The 18927-nt window shown below is 42.0% G+C and overlaps 1 protein-coding gene across 1 annotated transcript; it reads right to left on the bottom strand.

Annotated features, from left to right (window-relative positions):
* Positions 1–7936: 7936 nt before the first annotated feature.
* LOC110488873 (uncharacterized) lies at positions 7937–12682 on the bottom strand. The gene is made up of 3 exons (XM_036943025.2): positions 12614–12682; positions 12353–12412; positions 7937–9887 (listed from the first exon to the last, which is right to left on the bottom strand). Exons 2-3 carry the CDS (start codon positions 12399–12401, stop codon positions 9328–9330), a joined length of 609 nt encoding a protein of 202 aa, XP_036798920.1. The 5' UTR covers positions 12402–12412; positions 12614–12682; the 3' UTR covers positions 7937–9327.
* Positions 12683–18927: the final 6245 nt, after the last annotated feature.

The following is an 18927-nucleotide window of genomic DNA, read 5'->3' on the forward strand; positions in this document are numbered from 1 at the left end:
GTGCCAACTGTAAAGTTTGATGTATGAGGAATAATGGTCTGGGGCTGTTTTTCATGGTTTGGGCTAGACCCCTTAGTTCCAGTGAAGGAAAATCTTAACGCTGCAGCATACAATGACATTCTAGACGGTTCTTTGCACTAATTGTTTATATGTTACATTTTTTGAATTAATGAATCAATTCTGAATGGTTCTTGCTTCAAAATAAGAATTAAATTGGCTGAACTTTTGCACCATGTTGCAGGAGCTTAGTACTCAAGGACGGCTGATTTTCTTCCCTTGTTGCCTCTATTGTGCTGTTGAGAGTTTCTATACTCTTCAATGCATTCTGTCTTTGCTGTCAAGACAGCTGCACGTTCACTACTTGGCAGGACTGCAGAGAAGATATTACTGCCTTGGAATTTGTGAACATTGTTCAAAAATACACCAGTTGTTTTTTTAGGCGATGACGGACACTTAAAAGACCTTGCCAGCCAACTTGATTGATATATGATTTGTCACGCCTGTCACGCCTGTCCACCTGTCCTTGTGATTGTCTCCACCCCCCCAAGTGTCGCTGATTTTCCCTACTGTATTTATCCCTGTGTTTCCTGTCTCTCTGTGTTGGTTCATCTTGTATGTTTCCAAGTCAACCAGTGGTTTCCCAATGCTTTTTGCATTTCTTCTTGTTCTAGTTCTCCCGGTTTTGACCCTTGCCTGTTTCTGGACTTTGTACCCACCTGCCTGACCATTCTGCCTGCCTGCCACTCTGTACCTGCTGGACTCTGATCTGGTTTTGACCTTTTGCCTGTCCACGACCATTCTCTTGCCTACCCCTTTGGATTAATAAACATTATAATTCTCCAACCGTCTACCTCCTGTGTCGGCATCTGGGTCTCGCCTTGTGTCATATGATGTCTTTGCTGCATGTGTAAATACCTTTTATACATACATATTACATACAGTTACATTTATATTATACACATTTACAATATACAGTATGACATCAAGTTTTATAAATACATAAATTGCACATGTACTGATGTAACGTGCTAGCACTGGGTCAACAAATAGTATAATTTAGTACATTTTGCATGATTGCAACAAGTAACAAACTGCGATAATTCCTGGTGAAGAAAACAACACAATGGAAGCATGTGCCCATTATTTTACCGTGTTAACAAGACTGACAATTAAACAGCGATGATGGTAAGTGACCTTTCACATCCCATGTGGAGACCACGTAAACATAATGATCTCTGGGATGCCCTGTGGTGGACCAATTAACGAAACATGGAGGCGGAGCTCTCTCAAAATGAAGGTAAACATGTCAGAAAGGGGTTGGGGGCTCTGTGGGACGTTGAATGTTGGCTTCTGATTGCTTTCTCTTTCCGCACTCAAATCAAAATGTCAGCCAGCATGAAAACAGGGGTCCTGCTATGTTATGTGATAATTACAGTAGTTTCCATTCCGATGTGGCTACAAAGGAAAACAAAGCCAAAACCTGTTTTAAAAAAGTTTGACCGAGAGCTTTAAAAGAACAGGTCATATGATTGTGCTTTAAGGCTTTGGAAGTTACTGAATGTTGGCAAGCTTTTATTTTTAATGGTCCATTAAAAGGAGACTATCTTCTTGACCCTGTGTACCCTAGTCTTATCATTTCTAGTCAAGCCGAACATTGTCATCGCTTGTTCCCGCTTGCAGAAAATGGTTCATTCAAAGAAAGTCGGCCGGCTGTCTCACAGCTGCATGTCAGTTCCAAATGTATTTGATTTTTTTTATTTTTTATATTCCAAGAAGAATATATATCCCACCATGCTCTGTGTACATTTGCCCTCGCGGCAGCCAAACTCACAACCCAGTCAAACGCGTTTTTTAACAGTCACAGGGTAGTGATCTCAAAACACCTGCAGTTCTCAATGCTATCCATAACGACACTGCATGGAGGAGCCTGTGTAAAGACCAATGCACTCTGCATGGGCAGAGTCAAGGGATAGGACCCACAACCAAAATGGTAGTTAACGCAACAGGAGGCAAAAGTAGGTCAGAGGCATCATTTTCTAGCACAGCATGGATGGAGAGATGAAGAACAGCCATGAATTCTAAAGCAGCCAAAGTTTTCCTCCACCTCATGAACCCTTGAATATGTTTTACCTTTCTAACAGACTGATGAAGATGGATCTGTAGTATTAAAGGTGCACCATGCAGAAATCACTCCCCTCATTTCCTTGTTGCTAAAATTGGAATAGTTCGCCAAATTTCAGTTAATGTGGCAAAACGAGCAAGTATAGTGTAGAGAATCATTGTACCATCTAAACCGCTGTTAGATATATTTTCCTTAATCAAAAATATTGTATTTTCAGCTGTTTCAAGCCAGTGTAAAAAGCCGAAAGTAAAAGACTCAAAAATTAAACTTAAGACCGGGAAGCATAGAAATAGCGCACATAGAACAGATCTACCGTGTCATAGACTTGCTTTCAATGAAAATGACAGATCCATAACTAAAAAACTAAAGTTCCATATTGCAGCATTAACTAGGTTAGGGAAAATACTTTCCTTCCTGGTTTAATCTTTGTGGTATACTTAGTAAAAGACGCACACATGCATTATTGTGGTTACACTGTAACATTACTGGAGGCTGATGCTCAACAAGTTGTACAAGAAGTCCCACCTGAGTAAAGCGTTAGATTTGGGGGGTTTACCACCGGAGACCAGTATGAAAATGAATGCACTCACTACTGTAAGTCGCTCTGGATAAGAGCATCTGCTAAATGAGTAACATGTCAAATGTACATGGTCTCATGGGAACCATGGTGCTTTCTAAGCACTGCTGGTTTGTCTACTCTTTCTTTTTTGTAATGAGCTTCCATTACTCATCCTTGTAGTTGCAGAGGGAAACGTGTTTTTCGACGTACCAATTCCCTTTCAGTGGTGGTGAGTCAAATGGCTCTGATGATTATCACAGATCACAAGGCCTCATTTATCAAACATGTGGTCGGAAAGTTTGGGTGTTATCTGAATGAAAGCACTGAGGTCATTCAGAGCACACAATTGCGCCCATCTAATTTCCCCAGCCTAAAATGAGCATTATTAACCGATTCTGATTGGCTGAAATCTGTGGTATATGAGACAATATACCATGGGTATGATGCAACACTACTTGTTTACTGTTCTAATTATGTTGTCAACCAGTTTACAATAGCAATAAGGCACCTCGGGGGTTAGTGGTATATGGCCAATGTACCATAGCTTTATCCAGGCTGTACTTTGCTTTGCGTCGTGTCTAAGAACAGCCCATAGCCGTGGTATATTTGCCATATATCACACCCCATTCGGGCCTTGATGAAAGATTGGACAATTTTGGAGAAATAATTATATGTGTGCTTTTGGCAGCTACTGAACATCACATGCACTTGGCCACACTCATGTGGCAACATAATGATTTATCATTGGTCAACAGTGTCCACTTTAAGGTTTGAGGCAAAAAACATGAAAACATTCTTAAACATGCCACCAGTAGAACCAAAGTCATCCTACGAGAAGCTCCTCTCACTGTCAACTGCGTTTATTTTCAGCAAACTTAACATGTGTAAATATTTGAATGAACATTACAAGATTCAACAACTGAGACATAAACTGAACAAGTTCCACAGACATGTGACTAACAGAAATTGAATAATGTGTCCCTGACCAAAGGAGGGGTCAAAATCAAAGTAACAGTCAGTATCTGGTGTGGCCACCAGCTGCATTAAGTACTGCAGTGCATCTCCTCCTCATGGACTGCACCAGATTTGCCAGTTCTTGCTGTGAGATGTTACCCCACTCTTCCACCAAGGCACCTGCAAGTTCCCGGACATTTCTGGGGGGGGATGGCCCTAGCCCTCACCCTCTGATCCAACAGGTCCCAGATGTGTACAATGGAATTGACATCCGGGCTCTTCACTGGCCATGGCAGAACACTGACATTCGAGCAGTATGGCTGGTGGCATTGTCATGCTGGAGGGTGATGTCAGGATGAGCCTGCAGGAAGAGTACCACATGAGGGAGGAGGATGTCTTCCCTGTAACGCACAGCATTGAGATTGCCTGCAATGATAACAAGCTCAGTCCGATGATGCTGTGACACACCGCCCCAGACCATGACGGACCCTCTACCTACAAATCGATCCCGCTCCAGTGTACAGGCCTCGGTGTAACGCTCATTCCTTCGATGATAAATGCGAATCTGACCATCACCCCTGTTGAGACAAAACTGCGACTCGTCAGTGAAGAGCACTTTTTGCCAGTCCTGTCTGGTCCAGCGACGGTGGGTTTGTGCCCATAGGTGATGTTGTTGCCGGTGATGTCTGGTGAGGACCTGCCTTACAACAGTCCTACAAGCCCTCAGTCCAGCCTCTCTCAGCCTATTGCGGACAGTCTGAGCACTGATGGAGGGATTGTGCATTCCTGGTGTAACTCGGGCAGTTGTTGTTGCCATCCTGTACCTGTCCCGCAGGTGTGATGTACAGATGTACCGATCCTGTGCAGGTGTTGTTGCACATGGTCTGCCACTGCAAGGACGATCAGCTGTCCGTCCTGTCTCCCTGTAGCACTGTCTTAGGCGTCTCACAGTACGGACATTGCAATTTATTGCCCTGGCCACATCTGCAGTCCTCTTGCCTCCTTGCAGCATGCCTAAGGCACGTTCACGCAGATGAGCAGGGACCCTGGGCATCTTTTTTTGGTGTTTTTCAGAGTCAGTAGAAAGGCCTCTTTAGTGTCCTAAGTTTTCATAACTGTGACCTTAATTGCCTACTGTCTTTAAGTTGTTAGTGTCTTAACAACCGTTCCAAAGGTGGATGTTCATTAATTGTTTATGGTTCATTGAACAAGCATGGGAAACAGTGTTGAAACCCTTTACAATGAAGATCTGTGAAGTTATTTGGATTATTACGAATTATCTTTGAAAAGTTTATTAACATGTGTCACATCCATCATCATTCGCCTTCTTGTCTCTAATTATGTTCTGCCTGGCGACACTACTGGGAAATGCTTCCCCTCTTTTTTTCAACACACTCTTCTTTCACAGCCTTCTAATTATTCTGAAAATGTGGTCCGATATGAGACGGAGCGTGTCCATATCATTAGATATGATAGATATAGATATAAACCTCAACAAGATGGATGAGGTGGAATATATAGGAACTATATATGATGATGGTTGTGGTAATTACATACCTGCCCATCTCCCTCTGTTTAATGTTTGACCTGTGGGTTGTTGAGAAGAATCATAAGATTTAGCACCATAGTTGGTTGAGAAAGTGTACCTTTTCACCCTTGGTAGCATTATCACCCCAAGTTAGAACTACTGTCAACAGATGATTGATTACATTGCAACAAAATATGCAAACCGACTTCTGGACAGATTATTAGATGTCTGAAAACATAGCCACACTACCAGTCAAAGGTTTTAGAACACCTACTCATTCAAGAGTTTTTCTTTCTTTTACTATTTTCTACATTGTAGAATAATAGTTAAGGCATCAAAACTATGAAATAACACATGAAACCATGTAGTAACCAAAAAAGTGTTAAACAAATCAAAACATGTTTTATATTTGAGATTCTTCAAAGTAGCCACCCTTTGCCTGGATGACAGCTTTGCACGCTCTTGGAATTTCCTCAACCAGCTTCATGCGGTAGTCACCTGGAATGCATTTCAATTAACAGGTATGCCCTGTTAAAAGTTCGTTTATGGAATTTCTTTCCTTCTTAATGAATTTGAGCCTTTCAGTTGAGTTGTAGGGGGGTATACAGAAGATAGCCCTATTTGGTAAAAGACCAAGTCCATGTTATGGAAAGAACAGCTCAAAAAGCAAAAAGACAGTCCATCATTACGGCAGGGTAGCCTAGTGGTTAGAGTGTTGGACTAGTAACCGGAAGGTTGCAAGTTCAAATCCCTGAGCTGACAAGGTACAAATCTGTCGTTCTGCCCCTGAACAGGCAGTTAACCCACTGTTCCTAGGCCGTCATTGAAAATAAGAATTTGTTCTTAACTGACTTGCCTAGTTAAATAAAGGTAAAATAAAAAATTACTTTAAGACATGAAGGTCAGTCAATATGGAAAATTTCAAGAACTTTAAAAGTTTCTTCAAATGCATTCGAAAAACCATCAAGCGCTATGATGAAACTGGCTCTCATGTGGACCGCCACAGGAAAGGAAGACCAAGAGTTACCTCTACTGCAGAAGATAAGTTCATTAGAGTTACCAGCCTCAGAAATTGCAGCCCAAATAAATGCTTCACAAAGTTCAAGTAACAGACACATCTCAACATTAACTGTTCAGAGGAGACTGTATGAATCAGGCCTTCTTGGTCAAATTGCTGCGAAGAAACAACTACTAAAGGACACCAATAAGAAGAAGAGACTTGTTTGGGATAAGAAACACAAGCAACGTGTTAGACCGGACGTTAGACCGGTGGAAATTTGTCCTTTGGTCTGGAGTCCAATTTGGAGATTTTTGGTTCCAACCGCCGTGTCTTTGTGAGACGCTGCGTGTGTGAACGGATGATCTCCACATGTGTATTTTCCACTGTAAAGCATGGAGGAGAAGGTGTTGTGGTGTGGGGGTGCTTTGGTGGTGACATTGTCTGTGATTAATTGACAATTCAAGGCACACTTAACCAGCAAGGCTACCACAGCATTCAGCGATATGCCATCCCATCTGGTTTTGGCTTAGTGGGACTATCATTTGTTTTTCAACAGGACAATTACCCAACACACCTCCAGGCTGTGTAAGGGATATTTTACCAAGAAGAAGAGTGATGGAGTGCAGCATCAGATGACCTGGCCTCCACAAACACTGACCTCAAACAAATGGAGATGGTTTGGGATGAGTCGGACCGCAGAATTAAGGAAAAGTGCTCAGCATCTATGGGAATTCCTTCAAGACTGTTGAAAAAGCATTCCAGGTGAAGCTGGTTGAGAGAATGCCAAGCGTGTTAGCAAAGCTGTAACCAAGGCAAAGGGTGGCTATTTTAAGAATCTCAAATATAAAACAATTTTTTGGTTACTGCATGATTCCATATGTGTTATTTCATAGTTTTGATGTCTTCACTATTATTCTACAATGTAGAAAATAGTAAAAAATGAAGAAAAACCCTTAAATGAGTAGGTGTTCTAAAATCTTTGAACGGTCGTGTACATAACATCCCACTGAATTTGAATAGCACGCTATCCAAATTAAAGGTGAGTGTCGTCAAGAAGCCAGTGCGCTGCAGGCCATAGCTGCAGTGAGTCATTTAATTGTGTTAGGTAAAGCTGATCACAGGCACACAGCCACTGTTCGCCTGACCTCTGCTGACTTACTCCTCATGGGGCAACCCTTTGTGTCACGTAGAGGATAACTTGGCTAAAGCAGACCTGCAGAAAATAGAAAACAGCAGTACCCAATGGATATTTAATTTAAATGGCCATGGATGTCAGATGCCACAAACCCAAGAGGAATGGGTTATTTTTGTGTCTCTAAGAGAGCTCTGAAACTGTCCCTCAGTGTATCATATCACATCCTCACCAGAGAAACAGAAACACCCCTCAACACTAGCGGGCATGCCATCTGGTCCTCTGGACAGTGTCTGCTCTATTTTGAAGGCAACTGTACTGTATCCTGTATATTCTGGTTCCATCCTCTCCCCCCCAAACAACTTGGACGTGAAACCAATGTTTCTCTGCAGTATTTTGATGAAGTTTGAGTCTATTTAGCAAGTATTTATTGGTTTTCCGGTGTAAACTCACAGCTTATATGAGAACTGGAACTCTGGGAGCCAAGTCCCGCCGACGCATTGCTCCAAATAGCGTGTTGGATTACCATCGCTCAACCTACCATCTGTAACCCAACACCCACCAACAGCAGTAGCACGCTCACTGGTGGGGGTGGGGGTTAATTAATGAAGCCCCTCACATGGAAATAATGAGCATATGCATTAATCATCTCTTCTTCATTTAATAGTAGCAACACTTCCCCAAAGCCTGGGCGTTTATGCAACTCGACAACTCTTTTTTTTCTCTTCCTCTTCATCATACTCGTCTCAAGAGAAGTAAACACTTTTGCGTTTGTATTGCTTGTCCTAATCAAGCAATACATATGCATACACACGCACACACACAGTTCTGGTTCACCGAGTGCAATATGAAGAAGTACAGTACATTAACATTGCCTAGAGAAAACGCAAACATAATATTGATATTGTTAGTACATTATATGTTACCGTGATCTATACAAGTTGGAACCATACACTACTTAATCTTACACTGTATAACCTTGGCAAACATACTGTAAATCAATTACAATGTGTGGCACACAGTGGAGGCTGCTGTGGGGAGGACGGCTCATAGTAATGCCTGGAATGGAGTCATTGGAATGGTATCAACCACATGGAAACCACGTTTGATAGCATTCCATTGACTCCATTCCAGCCATTATTATGAGCCGTCCTCCCCTTAGCAGCGTCCACTGGTGGCACAGTCATGCAGTACTTGTCAATTGGGCTATATGCTTTAAGTCTAAAACAACTTTCACAATAGTGACAGAATTGCAAAAAAGAGAAAAAAAAAATACCCCACCCACCTTCCCAGGAGGGACCTTGCAACTAGGACAAGATGATCTTGATCATATAGATTTATTCCATGACAGAATGCATCCAAAGCAACTATATGGTGGGACACAGGGTTTAGATGATGAAACAGAAGATAGAAAGAGTCAAACTCTGTATGAAGTGGTACTACAGAGGTCTTTGACATCTGATAGACCAGAAGCCTGGAAGGCCTCCTGCCCTGTGTAAAGTAGAGGGGGATAAAATAACAAAAACAGGATCTTACATGTATATGTTATGCAATATTTTCTTATGTCCAAACCTGGTTAAAATACTATTTGAAATCATTCCAAATACTTAATCTGTGCTTGAATGAGCCTGCATGGTATAATGGACCAATACAATTGTCCCAAAACTGCAAACACTGCCCATCCAGCACTTCAGACAGGCTAGATAAAACACTCAAAGTATTTGGAAGATTTCTGATAGTTTGTTTGAGCCCAGGTCTGCTAATGACAGTCAGCATAGAGGACAGGAAAGCTTCAGTGAAAGACACACTACAGCATATAAGGCTTTACTGTCTACTTAGTTATGGAAAGTTACCAGACAGGATAGCAGAAAAGTTAACAATTATGCTAATTAAATCTGACAAACAATTGCTGTACTTTTCCCTCTCAGGCTGTGTCTGAAATGGCACTGTAATATCCATGTAAAAAAATATACCCTGGTCAACATCATGGTAATCAATATTATCAACTCTCCTGTTGCTGTTCATGATCTTCTCACACTCCGGAGGACGGCTCCTCTGTTCCAGATGATGGGGGTTCCAGGGTCCTGTCACCTGAGAAAGACGGCTCCTCGGTTCCAGATGATGGAGGTTCCAGAGTCCTGTCACCTGAGAAGGACGGCTCCTCGGTTCCAGATGATGGGGGTTCCAGGGTCCTGTCACCTGAGAAAGACGGCTCCTCGGTTCCAGATGATGGTGGTTCCAGGGTCCTGTTACCTGAGAAGGACGGCTCCTTGGTTCCAGATGATGAAGGTTCCAGGGTCCTGTCACCTGAGAAGGACGGCTCCTCGGTTCCAGATGATGGGGGTTCCAGGGTCCTGTCACCTGAGAAGGACGGCTCCTCGGTTCCAGATGATGGAGGTTCCAGGGTCCTGTCACCTGAGAAAGACGGCTCCTTGGTTCCAGATGATGGTGGTTCCAGGGTCCTGTTATCTGAGAAGGACGGCTCCTTGGTTCCAGATGATGGTGGTTCCAGGGTCCTGTCACCTGAGAAGGACGGCTCCTCGGTTCCAGATGATGGTGGTTCCTGGGTCCTGTTACCTGAAAAGGACAGGTCTAGACACACATTTTGGTAATAAGCGTGAGCTAAAGAGTGACTGTTGCAATGTATCATTCTGAGTGTTCTTATTCAACATGGCAATGTTTTTTGGGGAACCACCAAACAATCGACTCAACATTTACCATACATGCGTTAAAGAGGTCAATGGAACGCAGACCGTTGGAGATAAAAGAAACACCGTCATTGGCACCCATTCAAAAAGAGAATCTATTAAAAAAGTGGATATTTATCAAATGCCTCGTTTCTATGTTCGAACAGGCCCACAAGGTGGTTACTAAAATCCTATTTGGACATATTTGGCTGTTTTAGCTGCATATAAGCTGGTAACATAACTAGCATATAGAAATGTGTGGTTGTAGGTGAAGACGTTTTTAATTGTAATAAAGTTGATTGGTGACGATGATATGAAAATGCATTGGGGTTGACATCTATACAAGCATTATACTCCGATTTTTAACCAAACATAGTGTGAAATACCATGTACAGTGGCTTCGGAAAGTACTCAGACCCCTTGACTTTTTCCACATTTTGTTACGTTACAGCCTTATTCTAAAATTGATTAAATAAATACAAATCCTCAGCAATCTACACACAATACCCCATAATGACAAAGTGAAAAAGGGTTTTTATAAACTTCAGCAAATGTATAAAATATACAAACAGAATTACCTTATTTACATAAGTATTCAGTCCCTTTGCTATGAGACTCGAAATTGAGCTCAGGTGCATCCTGTTTCCATCTATCATCCTTGAGATGGCTCTACAACTTTATTGGAGTCCACCTATGGTAAATTCAATTGATTGGACATGATTTGGAAAGGCACAAAACTGTCTATATAAGGTCCCACAGTTGACAGTGCATGTCAGAGAAAAAAACAAGCCATGAGGTCAAAGGAATTGTTCGCAGAGCTCTGAGACAGGATTGTGTCGAGGCACAGATCTGGAGAAGGGAACCAAAACATTTCTGCAGCATTGAAGGTCCCCAAGAACACAATGGCCATCATTCTTAAAATGGAATACGTTTGGAACCACCAAGACTCTTCCTAGAGCTGGCCGCCCGGCCAAACTGAGCAATTGGGGGAGAAGGGCCTTGGTCAGGGAGGTGACCAAGAACCTGATGGTCACTCTAACAGAGCTACAGAGTTCCTCTGTGGAGATGGGAGAACCTTCCAGAAGAACAACCATCTCTGCAGCACTCCACCAATCAGGCATTTATGGTGGAGTGGCCAGACGGAAGCCAGTGCTCAGTTAAAGGCATGACAGCCCACTTGGTCTTTGCCACATGGCACCTAAAGACTCTCTGATCTGATGAAAACAAGATTGAGCTCTTTGGCCTGAATGCCAAGAGTCAAGTCAGGAGGAAACATGGCACCATCCCTACGGTGAAGCATGGTGATGGCATCATCATGCTGTCAGGATGTTTTTCAGCAGCAGGGAATGGGAGACCAGTCAGGATCAAGGGAAAGATGAATGGACCAAAGTACAGAGAGATCCTTGATGAAAACCTGCTTCGGAGTCCTCAGGATCTCAGACTGGGGCAAAGGTTAACCTTCCAACAGGACAACAGCCCTAAGAAGACAGCCAAGACAACGCAGGAGTGGCTCTGGGACAAGTATCTAAATGTCCTTAAGTGGCCCATCCAGAGCCTGGACTTGAACCCGATCGAACATCTCTGGAGAGACCTGAAAATAGCTGTGCAGCAACACTCCCCATCCAACCTGACAGAGCTTGAGAGGATCTGCAGAGAAGAATGGGAGAAACTTCCAAAATACAGGTGTGCCAAGCTTGTAGTGTCATACCCAAGAAGATTCGAGGCTGTAATCACTGCCAAAGATGCTTCAACAAAGTACAGAGTAAAGGGTCTGAATGCTTAAGTAAATGTGGTATTTCAGTTTTTTTTATATATATATACATTTGGAGAAAAAAAACATATAAAAAACAGTTTTTGCTTTGTCATTATGGGGGTATTGTGTGTAGTTTGATGAGCGATTTCATTTTATCCATTTTAGAATAAGGCAGTAACTTGTTAAAATGTGAAAAAAGTAATGGGCTCTGAACACTTTCTGAATGCACTGTAAATGTAGGCAAATTTTTAAAATGTAGGTTAATTTTGAAGGGTGGCAATGAGGAGATTCTAGATCTATCTCGATCTCACAGGGGGATGCGTGGGAGGTGTTTCCATGGCATTTTCACTGTTTTGGTTGAATTCCATTGACCTGTTTACAGCATGTATCCTGCACTGGGTTAAGGAGGAGAATGGAATCTTTCAAATTGAAACCCTTTCAGAAAATAAAAAGTCTTTACAAAAGGAATATTTAGAACGGTAAAATGGTCAACAGACACTACAAAACACATCTCTACATATCTCTACACTCCAAATCTAAACAGGGATAGAAATGGTGAGGGGTGCAGAACAACTAACAGTAGGGGTGAATTAGTAGTGTGAAGGTGTCTCTCTCACATGCAAAGGCAATGCTGAGTAGGATAAGGACAGTCAACATCGTCGCCATGGGGACAGTCCCTTGAAAAGTAGATTGTAAAAGATTTTAAAAACACAACTTATCATACAGTGTACAAAGTAAATATCCAAGACTGACACTTAGGATGGTGTAGATGACTTGACTAAATCACAGGTAGATTCTGTAGGTAGTGTTCATTTGTGTTGTCTGAACAGCCTTCCAGGACCAAACCAAACCACAAAGAAACAACATTAGTCTCTTACCTTCAAGAACAAGATGCTGGAGCCTGACTGTGTGATCAGGAGTCAAGTTAATGTCTTCTCCCCAACAACTCAATTTTTTTATACTATAATTAACACAAGTCATTATGCTTGCGCAACCAAAGGGCATGTCTCTTGAGTGACTTGTAATTCTGGTGAAATGTTGATGAAACTGGTGATTGCTTTCACTAGTTCCAATGCGAGGGGTTGCAGAGTGTCATATGGCGAAATATGGTGTTATCACAAGGAAACGATTTGAACAATTTTAAAAACATTTCTCATGCTGTCCCTTCCCTGGTATGGTTTCAACATGACGATGAGGATGATCATGGTGATTATGATGGTGGTGGTGGTGATGATGGTTTATTAACATTCAATGTTGTTTAGACAAAACTTATGCACTACAGCCAATCTCTTTCCCCATGTCCACAGTGTCAGTTTTGTGAGCATGATTGACTAAATCCCTTTAATCGAGGGAGCGGCCTTTTTCAAATGTCCAACTTACTGAGTCTTCCTCATTTTCTCTCTCGAACAACTTCCACAACAGCTTCAAGAAAATTCTCCAGTAAACAACTGAACAGCCTTTTATTTCAGTCTCCTCTCTCTCTGTTGATATCAAATTAATTGCACATTTTTAAGAGGCGTATATCCTCGTAGACAAGTTTGCAATATAAATAGGGTGGACAGGCCTTTCTGTTTTCATCCCATTGCTAGACATTAGCATTGAAGAACGACTCTTTTGCTAAGTGATCGTTGTAGGAAAGAGTAAAAACCATATCAACTCAGCTATTAAACTTCGGAATAAATGATGTGCCAATGCCCATAACAATGCACATTCTTTATCACGCTAACCAGCAGAAATGTGATGCAAACGTGTTTTCTGCAGATCAAAAATAAGATAGTAATTTATTCTCCATTTGTCTGAAATATCAACAGTGTATCAGAAACGCACTTAATGCAACATTTGTTTGCTTGCGTCTCTGGAGCAGTAGAGCCTCAGGGAACACTCATTAAACGGAGGATTTTGCTGAACATGTATACAATGAGTTGAACTATCCTTTGTGCTGCACTTCCAATGATATTGGCTCTGATGAAAGCATTCGATTTGTTTTTGCTATTTCAACACCACTGGAATGCAATGAGAATGGAAAAGCTTGATTGCAACCACCATCAGCAAGCAGCTTTTATTACGAAGTTTGACAATCTGCAAAGGACATAGCATTATGATTGGCTGTGAACTGAGTAAGATTATCATACTGTTATGACCTCTCACTCAGTAAGCACAGTCTGCATCTCAATTCAACAATGTTGAAAAGAAAGCCAATGAGATTTGGTAGAGAGAGGTGTTATCACCAACCCACATCATTAATAAATATAAATCAACACCCGAGGGACTCCTACTTCTTCCAGCAACATGTAATGAGGTGGCTGGGTGCATTTTTTACATGAGAAAGCTATAAACTATGTACTGTATACTTCCAGTAGACTTGTTATGTTCCCTGTCAAAAGGAGAAAACATTAAGAGAATTATATTATTTTGAGTGACTAGTCTGTTATCTTATCACACCCGAGAAAAAATATCACATTTTGTTGTAATTGCCTCACAAGCCAATGTCTCATCTTTTCTTCCCCATGAGGTACTCTTTTAAAATATGCTAACCCCATAGCATATGAAAACAATAATTTAGCAGGCTAGGTTCCTTAGCGTTTCTCAGGACAGAGGGGAGCTGTCTGCTGACAAATGGGACCTACCTTTTGCCAGTTAGCATCACCTTCACCTTCTACATTCTGTGTTGGTACACACGCCAGGTTGTTTGGACTCCACTTGAGATTCAGTATATGTTGTTGATGCAGTAGCTTGCTTTTGGAAATATTATTTAAGTTACGCAAAGGTAGGTTACTTGTAGGTTACCTTTTATTGAGGATAAAATTATACATTTTATATTGAATAACATGACTCGCCCAGTAGAACTCATGTCGGGAGCCATCAAGTACTGGTCATGGCTCACATTAGCACCATCATGCTGGATACCCTAGGCCCCCTGGGGCTAAACACCTCCCTCTGCAACTGGATCCTGGACTTCCTGACGGGCCTCCCCACAGGTGGTAAGGGTGGGCAACAACACATCTTCCACACTGATCCTCAACACTGGGTTCCCTCAGGGGTGTGTGCTTAGTCCCCTCCCGTAATCCATGTTCACCCACAACTGCGTGGCCAAACACGACTCCAACACCATTATTACGTTTATTGACAACCCAACAGTGGTATGTATGCGTGATCACCCACAACGATGAGATAGCCTATAGGGACGAGGTCAGAGGACAGCAACCTCTATCTCAATATGAGCAAGACAACGAACTATCATGGTCCAAACACACCAAGACAGTCGTGAAGAGGGCACTACCACACCTTTTCCCCCTCAGGACACTGAAAAGATTTGCCATGGGTCCCCAGAGCCTCAAAGTTCTACAGCTGCACCATCGAGAGCATCCTGACCGGTTGCATCACCCCCTGGTATGGCAACTGCTCTGCCTCTGACCATAAGGCACTACAGAGGGTAGTGCGTACGGCCCAGTACATCACTGGGACCAAGCTTCCTGACATCCAGGACCTATATACTAGGCTGTGTCAGATGGAGGCCCCGAGTCATGGACTGTTCTCTCTGCTACCGCAAGGCAAGCAGTACCGGAGCGCCAAGACTGGAACTAAAAGGCTCCTTAATGGCTTCTAACCTCAAGCCATAAGGCTGCTGAACAATTAATAAAATGGCCTACTGGATAATTTATATTGACTAAACCCCTTTGTTTTTACACTGCTGCTACTCGCTGTTTATTGTCTATGCATAGTCACTTTACCCCTACCCAACCTGTACCCCCGCTCAGTGACTCGGTACTTGTACACCCTGTATATAGAGTCATTAATTGTTACTTTTTTTTTCTTGGACTGCATTGTTGGTTAAGGGCTTGTAAGTGAGCATTTCACAGTAAGGTGAAGGTGCGTTCGGCACGTGACAAATAAAATTGGATTTGTTACTCCACACACATACCTTGCTACCTTACCATATGAGCTAGCTTGCTGGTACAGATGCTACCCAATACTCAATTTTCCATTAGATAGCACAGCCACACAGTCAAAATTGGCAATATAGTAAAAATTCCTGAAAACAAAAATGTGGGTTCGGTATAAGATTAGCAGTGTGGTTAAGGTTAGCGTAAAGGTTAGGGCTGTTGCAGTGACCCCATTATCACCACACAGGCAGTCATGAGTCAATATGGACTGTGACCGTTGAGTGCACTCTGAATATGTGTTAGTTGTACTCAACTCGCTAATGATTGTCAAGTCGCTAATGGCCTGGTACTCAGGGCTAATGGCATGGTACTCATAGTCCCCCTAACCACTTTGACATCAATGTAAATGCAATCGGGGAAAAAAATCGCATCAAACACTTAAAAACAGTATGTACTTTTAAAAATCACCTCACAATAATTGATCCATTTCAAGAATGTTCAACAGGTTGAAACTGAGTGTAAAACATGGTCATTGTGCATGTTGTTTCGCAACCTAACAACAAAATTGACAGCATTTTCTAAGGTGTTGATTAAATTCAAACTACCCATAGGCATACATTATTAGAGCTGAAACATATGTATAAGCTCATATATGAGCCAAAGCCCCCCACCCCCAAGGAAACTGAATCAAAATAATGATTGCGCTGTTATACAGTACATAGCCTACAGCTTACTACACAAGGCAGAATATATATATTTTTGTATTTAAGATATATTTGGTACATAATTGGTCTAGCCTAAATTAAAACAGATTTGGAGTTAGCCTACAATTATAATGAATTTCTTTTGATTGTCATAATTAATAGGCTGACACATGACCTTTATTTACACAATATCTCACCACTATGCATTCCATCTCCTCCCCTCTCTTCTTCATTCCTTTCTCCAGTGCGCAGAGACAGGGTCTGTCAACAGATTAATGAAATGTTTCCTTGTGAAAACATGTTACTATCCATGTTCCCAAACAAATTTCACTTGGTTTCCCAAATTAAGCACTGCGTAGCTGCAGCAACAGGGTTGGTGAGTCCATGGCATACAGAGTTTGGGCTGAATATCACCTGTACCGCAGCAAAATAACCAGAGTAGCCTACTGTTGTGGTAATTTCCTGTATTACCAAATGAGGAGAGTTACAAACCACACACCAATCAGAGTTATACATAAACTTCATCTTTAATAATATGAGCTTTACAATAGCCAATTGACTTTCAACAACTCACTATCTATAATGAATTGTTGAGAGTCCCAACATAATGGCAACTGAGATCTTTTATAGCAAAGATACCCCCCTCTCAACTTACATTACGAACCACAGATCTTAGGAACTCTTCACAAAGGGCCTTTGACTTGAGAAAGGAGTATCCCTTAGCCAGATTGCATTCGCTATAAATTATCACTCAGTTTGGTCTCTAAAACTAGGTTCCAATCTCGTTCCTGGTACTTCATAGTACCGAAACGTTAACTCATCCAAGGCATCACTCAATTGTCAATTCTATATACTCCCATCTCAAGTAAACCCCCTCTTCTCCCCACTCCTGGACAAGTTCACTGAGGGGAGTGACTTGCGCACAGACATTGTGGAGTCAATTAATTGGTTCCCCCCTTAATCACGCCATCCCTTCACATGCTTTAACAGATAAATTTACATATAAAGACAATGTTCCATCCTGTCCTCTTCCCTTTCTGATATTCTGCATAGCACCAAAGACATGGAAAAGACAAGCCTCTTCCCTCTCTGGGCCCCAAATGACTGAGCCCCAGCTTAGAAAAAGTGCAACTGCCAACACTATAGTCCAAAAGGATACATTCTAATGACAAGTATCTCACATAAGCATATTAGATAAATAAAACATCTTATTTATCTATGTTACCCAACTAATTCTGATTCCTCCGCCACACCTACCCAACATGAGTGAAATGAACCAGGGGGAAAGTGGCCCCCATTTGCTATTCCAGTGCATACGGATGTCTTTTTTTCTCTGGCCCCTGTTCCTGCCCATTTGATAATGTGCCATTCTAAATCTAAAACAAATTAGACATATTAGCAAAGACGAGATTAAATTAATATTCTGATGAGTGAAAATATGATCACTTGATGAGAGAACAGCGTGCGCAACTTTCTCAAATCACCATTAGCCTATATATATCCTTTTAATTTTATTTAACTGAGCTCCAGAGCGCTCAGGACCTCAGACTGGGGTGAAGGTTCACCATCCAACAGGACAACGACCCTAAGCACACAGCCAAGACAGGAGTGGCTTGAGGACAAGTCTCTGAATGTCCTTGCCAAGCTTGGAGCACCATACCCAAGAAGAATCAAGGCTGTAATCAATGCCAAAGGTGCTTTAACGAAGTACTGAGTAAAGGGTATGAATACATAATTTTTGCTGTAGCATAATGGGCTATTGTGTGTAGATTGATAAGGGGGGTGGGGACTATTTAGTCCATTTTAGAATAAAGCTGTAACGTAACAAAATTTGGAAAAAGGGGTCTGAATACTTTCCGAAGGTCCTGTATATTCTTCTTACTATAAAATCATATCATTTAAAATAATGGCATGGAACTTAAGTGCATCTTGTCTGCTAAATGAACAAGCCTACGGTAGGGCGCATAGCCAGGTAACATACAGCAGGCCAACTCATATTCTGCTCTTCTGAAATACATTTTCTTCATATCATAATGTTTCTTTAGACCTGCCCAAAATAAATAATGGATTCATTGTGATGGTGTATATTTAATTATTAGACTTTTGCGGCTTGTATGCATGAAGGCCTTGAAATGCTAAACCTGTTTATGTTAATTGACGGTCAATTACCGTGGGACCGTCAGTCTTTTTGCATGACAATAACCGTCTGACAAAATGTTATGACCCTAGTTAAGGTTAGATTTACAATCACATTGTAAGAAGTTAAAATGTAGTACGAGGCAGGGTTTATGACTTTGTGGCTATGGTAACTAGTGACAACCCAATGTGCCTTGTAGGCATCTCTGTTTAGGTAGCTAGCTAAATAGGGTGTGATGCGGAACTTGAGGTTGCTGAAGAGCCTTCGTTGTTCGGAGCTGCAGGGCCCAGGCACGCCGCAATGTTTCTCTGTTCTGACGGACACGGGTAAAGAGCTCCTCGTTTCAGAATACTCCGTCACCGAGGTGGACTCACGGGCTGGCCAGGTACTTTACACATAGCAGTGTTCTTCAATCATGGTCCTGGAGACCGAATGGGTAAAGGTTTTTGTACCAGCCCATCACTAAC

Source organism: Oncorhynchus mykiss, chromosome 14, assembly GCF_057628025.1.
Source record: "Oncorhynchus mykiss isolate SJ-2025 chromosome 14, ASM5762802v1, whole genome shotgun sequence".
Classification (NCBI taxonomy): domain Eukaryota; kingdom Metazoa; phylum Chordata; class Actinopteri; order Salmoniformes; family Salmonidae; genus Oncorhynchus; species Oncorhynchus mykiss.

Bases quoted from the DNA above. Each gene is read 5' to 3' on its own strand.
- LOC110488873 (XM_036943025.2), bottom strand. From the start codon at position 12,401: ATGGCGACGATGTTGACTGTCCTTATCCTACTCAGCATTGCCTTTGCA. The intron at 9,888-12,352 runs GTGAGAGAGACA...ATGTGTGTCTAG, and splicing joins ACTCAGCATTGCCTTTGCAT to ACCTGTCCTTTTCAGGTAAC.